This window comes from Morus notabilis, unplaced genomic scaffold, assembly GCF_000414095.1.
Source record: "Morus notabilis unplaced genomic scaffold, ASM41409v2 Scaffold124, whole genome shotgun sequence".
Lineage (NCBI taxonomy): Eukaryota > Viridiplantae > Streptophyta > Magnoliopsida > Rosales > Moraceae > Morus > Morus notabilis.
Genome location: NW_010361697.1, coordinates 150,220 through 155,473, shown reverse-complemented (window position 1 = coordinate 155,473; position 5,254 = coordinate 150,220). Strand labels below are relative to the sequence as shown.

At 30.3% G+C, this 5,254-nt stretch overlaps 1 protein-coding gene across 1 annotated transcript; it reads right to left on the bottom strand.

Annotated features, from left to right (window-relative positions):
* Positions 1–1,713: 1,713 nt before the first annotated feature.
* LOC21405385 (alpha carbonic anhydrase 7) lies at positions 1,714–4,414 on the bottom strand. The gene is made up of 7 exons (XM_010100506.2): positions 4,259–4,414; positions 3,868–4,085; positions 2,848–2,954; positions 2,618–2,732; positions 2,198–2,362; positions 2,014–2,067; positions 1,714–1,864 (listed from the first exon to the last, which is right to left on the bottom strand). Exons 1-7 carry the CDS (start codon positions 4,359–4,361, stop codon positions 1,784–1,786), a joined length of 843 nt encoding a protein of 280 aa, XP_010098808.1. The 5' UTR covers positions 4,362–4,414; the 3' UTR covers positions 1,714–1,783.
* Between the last annotated feature and the right edge of the window lie 840 nt (positions 4,415–5,254).

Here is a 5,254-nt window from a genome sequence, read left to right as displayed (position 1 = left end):
ACTGCGCGAGAGAAGCTCGCGGAAATCAGTCCAAAAACCTGCAAATCCAGTTCCAAATCCAAATATTTCAAAGGGAAACCACTAGATCCGGGTTCTAGGTCCTGAAACAAGTCCAAAGAACCCAAGATCTCCAATTTCTACTCTAGTTTTACTCAAAATCATCAAAATCCGTTTTGAACCAAAAATAAGTTTTGAAATCCGAAAAACATAGATTCAAGAGAGGTTCTTTCAGTAATCTTACCTCGAATCCTTCTCTTGACGTTGAAAACTCTTTGAAATCACTCTTGGTTCGAATCCGGTTTTGATTTGAGACACAAATGAGAGAGAGAGAGAGAGAGAGAGCACGGAAGTGGGAGAGAGAGAGAGAGAGAGAGAGAAACACACGGGAAAGAAAAAGAAAAGGAAGGAAAAGAAAGGAAAAAGAAAAATAAAAGAAAAGAAAAGAAAAATAAAAGAAAATGACATGTGTAAAATATAACAGTCCAGAAATGCGCCCATACACACTTCTGGATTAAATAAATTACTGTGAATAATTTAAATACCTTAAAATTATTTAAACTCAATTAATTAAATCAGATTAGGCACACGAATAATCTCAATTACCTTAATTAATCTCAATTAATTCTTCAGGGTGTTACATATCTAATCAATTTTTCGTGATATTATAAAAATTTCGTAGCATTGCAAGCCATCTATATTTATATTTATAGATAGATAAAGAAATCTCACTCATAACATATACACGAAGATATTTTATATATATATATATATATATTTGAGTTTTGACTTCTTTGTAAATAAGTTCTATGCAACTCTAATGAGTGGAGGACATAATACGGGGTTTAGGTGTCAATTTTCCGCTGTATACGAATAGTCCTACAGTTGGAAACAAAGAAAAATGAAAACGACAAAGGACGTATAAATAAATCAGGTGCTAAATAAAATATATTAACAGTAGATGTCATTTTCTGCCCTTTGTATCAAATTCGTTTTCTTTCTATTAAATATGTACGACATCTCGTTTTTTGGAGGACCTGACTGACCATCAAAGGACTTGTCGATGATATGGAGTGACAATTATTTTAAAAGATGTTTGTAAATTTACATATTGATCCATATTTTTTCCTTATGATTGATATATATAGCGATAATATTGTGTGTTTTTTGTAACTGATAAGTAGGGACAATTTGTCATTTCAAAACATGAGCCATTTCAATTTTACTGTCGTTATTATTTTTATTTTTTTTAAAGTGTTTTACTTTCGTTATTCAATTCAAGTAAAAAATGAAAATACATAATTAGAAGGAAAAAATTCAACCCATGAATTCGTTAAGTTTGGTATTTTGTAGTTTGGAAAGAGTACTAGTTTATTGCTATACGTTGTTGAATATTTCATTTCGGTTCAATATTAATAATCCAGCAGCTGAAATTCTGTTAAAGATTTCAAAATTGTTTGGATTAATTTGTAAATTTATTTATAGGATTTCCTTACATCTTAAGATTTAGGGTTAGCTGACGGTTTTGGTTCTCACCTCCTCCTGACTAGGCGTATTGTTTTTTAATCTTATTTAATAAAATTTCGTTTTGGAGGTTTTTATTAAAAAAATAATAAGAATAATCGAATTTTTTATTTTTATTTTTTGCTAATTGAATAAGAAGAATACTAGAGTAGCTATATACAACAACGAAGCTAGCTATTTGTTTAACTCGAAAATAACATGCAAACACTAATATATTGTAATTAAACAAAATTAATGTGATTTGGACCTAAACTTGATGAAATTATGCTGGATTTTTGCCGTCGAACAAGTGGATGTCTCGGCGATTGATCGGTTGCACCGGCCTTGCATTTTCCTCGGCATACTGTAATAACCAAAAAAAATTAAACCAGAGTCATTAATTAGATATAAATATCCATTAATAAATAATTGATTATTTCATAGCTATATAAATTTTTGGAATGTTGATACAGAAACTTTGTTTTTTTGTTTTTTGTTTTTTGTTTGACTCACATCATGCACAGCAACTCGAAGTAGCTCTACTTGTTGTTTGGAGACTGTCCTAATCTGAAATGTTTTGAAATTAAGAATCATATATTAAGCAAATGAAAAAATAATTAAAAAAATATTCAAAGAATTAGGAAAATGTTTTATGTGGCTATATGTACTAATTAATTAGGAATTAAGACTAATTTACCTTTTTACTGATGGTCCAAATTACACCTTCGGTACAAGGAGGGACAGTTAATGATCCCATGTATCTATAATACCTTTTGCCTCCCAACTTGATCTCTGATGGATCAATAATCCCCATATGTTTCTCTTCCTTTTTGTCACTTATTGCTGTTATGTCCTTCATCAACTGAAAATTCAAATATGTGACACTTGTTACACAATTGAATTAATCCATGCAGATTATAACAATGATTTATTTGAATGAAATTTTGCTTTATTTCTGAAAAGAATGAAAAATAAACTAATTAAATCTTGTGACAATATTTCAGTAATTAAATTAAGATTAACTTAGCTTAATGTAGGTACTTAACATAATCTATCTTAGAGTCACTTGCATTTTTTTTTAACGGAAAAAAAAGAAAGAAAAGAAACAACACTTTACCTTAGAGAGGAAAGAATCAGGACGGCCAAGTTTGTAGAGGACACCAATAACCGCAATATTATTTTTAACGGTCTTATCTGTGCTTTGGTGAACCATATGTAGCTCCATATGAAACCTAATATAATGAATCAAGAAAATTATATAAGAGAATATTATTTTGTTTTAAAAAAAACTCAATTAATATAAATTTCTTCATTTATTTTGATAAGTGATTAAAAAAAAAAAATCACCTCCTGCCATTAATGGTATGCTCGGAAGGTGAGTGCCAATGCGCTTGTTGGAGGAAGTACTCGGTGCCATTGATCTTGATTGAGCCTGCTTTACCATGCCATTGAATCTGCACCATTCTTATATCCATCATAACCAATTACTTATTGTATAAAAGACAAAAGAGATAGACCAAAAGGGCACACCCAAAAAAACAAAAAAAAACAAAAAAAAAATAGGAAAATTCAAAGCAAGTGAATGGGCTGGTCACAGCCAAGAGCCAGCTAGTTGAGTATAGAAATAGAAGTAGAAGAACTAACCAATTAGGTGGTACTCCAACAAACAAGGAAAAAAAAAAAAAAAAAAGTTGATAGGTTTCAGGTGGTGAGGAGGTTTCTCTTAGAATCACCATTAATGAATTGTGCTCAGAAAAACTTATAATTGTCATATATATATATATATATTGGTAGTGTAGCTATAAAATTTGAAGCATTTGACATGCCGGAATCGATATGATTGAGATAAAAACAATATATTCAAATTTATGAATTTGATGCTTATAATTAGTAGATTAGATAGGCATAAGGATAAAACAGGATTAACCTCTTAAATATTGCATATCAAATATGTTTTTCCTTCCATAACTAGATCAACATGTGATATCATGTTTTAATTGCTCCATATAAAAACATTTGAATTGAAAAGTTGGAAATAGGCTATAGCATGTGATAACACATGTTGTTATTGTCCCATATTATGGCCCCGTTCATTTCGCTGATTCGAGTTTAGAATTCGAGTTTTACTACAGTAAAAAGCTCTCAGAAATAATCACATTTAACTTTTTTGCTACAGTAAAAAACACTCACATAAAATCACATCTCAACTCGAATTAAAAACTCGAATCAACGAACTAAACGTGCCATATATATATATATATATATATATATATGTATGTATGTATATATGAGTTCATCACAAGCCTGATTTTGATCATGATGATGAAGCAAAAATGATAGGTTTTGCTTGTCAAATTGATTACTTACCGAAATATCATGACCTCTATTCTTGACCGTGGCATTAGAAGGTGTGTAGCTTCTTGTGAGCTTGCCCAGCTTTGGAATAATCTTTACTCTCTGATTTGACAAATCAATGGGAGATTGCATTCCTCCATTCTTACAAGCAGACCATTCTTTCTTCAGCTCTCCCCAGCGATCGGGCCCCTTTTCGCTCCTTCTCGAATAATCAAACTCGCTCTCATCCTCTGCACACATTTCGTTACATTAATTTCTCACGTATTAAAAAATAAAAATAAAACGGAGTATGTACTTATCATCGACTAATAATATTTCTAAACCGTCATATTTTTATCAAAAAAAAAAAAAAAAACCACCAAAAAATATAACATGTTAGCATTCAATTTTATGTATTACGTACCAACTTCCTGAGCTTTGACGGATTTTGATGAATGTGAAAAGAGAATAATCACCAAGACCAAAAAACAAGAAAAGGAGAATATGGGTTTGCTTTGAGATTTCATGTTTCGGAACCAAAATTTGCTTGAATTTGGAGTTGATCAATAAATGGGAAGATTTTGAGAGAAGAGGAGTTGTTTGGGAGGTCTTATGAATGATGGAGGTGGTTATTGTTTTGGGGTATATATATATATATTATAAACAACATTATCATGGAAAGCAAAGAGAGATTATAGTGGCGAACTTTCTTGCGAGTTTCTTGGATTTAATCAACTTTTTTGTAATATGAAAAGGAGACCAAAAATGAAAGGTAGGTTAAATTGTTAAAATAATGTGTGGAACGAGGACAGATTTTGTATAGCCATTAGAAAACGTCACAATGATTACTTTATTTACAATTTAAGAAAGGAAAACGAGTGAACAGCTTACACGGACTTTGATCAGGAGTTTTACCGGACCATGCGGACTCAAATATTCTATCAAGTTCTCCATATATTCTCAGCTTTTTCCAGCCAAAAAAAAAAAGTTTCCATATATTATTGGGTGATTCATACAAGACTTGAAAAATATAGGATTTTAGTTTTCAAGTCATATACCTTCTATTTTAATATGATTTTGATCAAATTCAACGATTAAAAACGTGTACTATTAATATAAGGTCCTACCGTAGAAAGATTTATATAGATCAATTTTTTATTTATTTATTTCTTTTTTAAGAGTTGTCTACAGTGATCAAGAATGCATGTTTTAAAACGTTAGTTAAATTTAATTAAAATCACATTAAAATAAAAAAATGTAACTGATAAAACTTAATATAAATCTAACAGTTTAAGGGGTGCGAGAGTATTAGTTGATAGAACACCATAAAATTTTGGTTTTTATTAACACTTAATATAAATCTAACAGTTTAAAGGGTGCGAGAGTATTAGTTCATAGAACACCATAAAATTTTGGTTTT

Coding starts and splice junctions, on each gene's coding strand:
- LOC21405385 (XM_010100506.2), bottom strand. CDS start 4,361: ATGAAATCTCAAAGCAAACCCATATTCTCCTTTTCTTGTTTTTTGGTC. Junction 2,363..2,617: donor CTGATTCTTTCCTCTCTAAG/GTAAAGTGTTGT, acceptor TTGAATTTTCAG/TTGATGAAGGACATAACAGC. Junction 2,068..2,197: donor TTTGGACCATCAGTAAAAAG/GTAAATTAGTCT, acceptor AAAACATTTCAG/ATTAGGACAGTCTCCAAACA.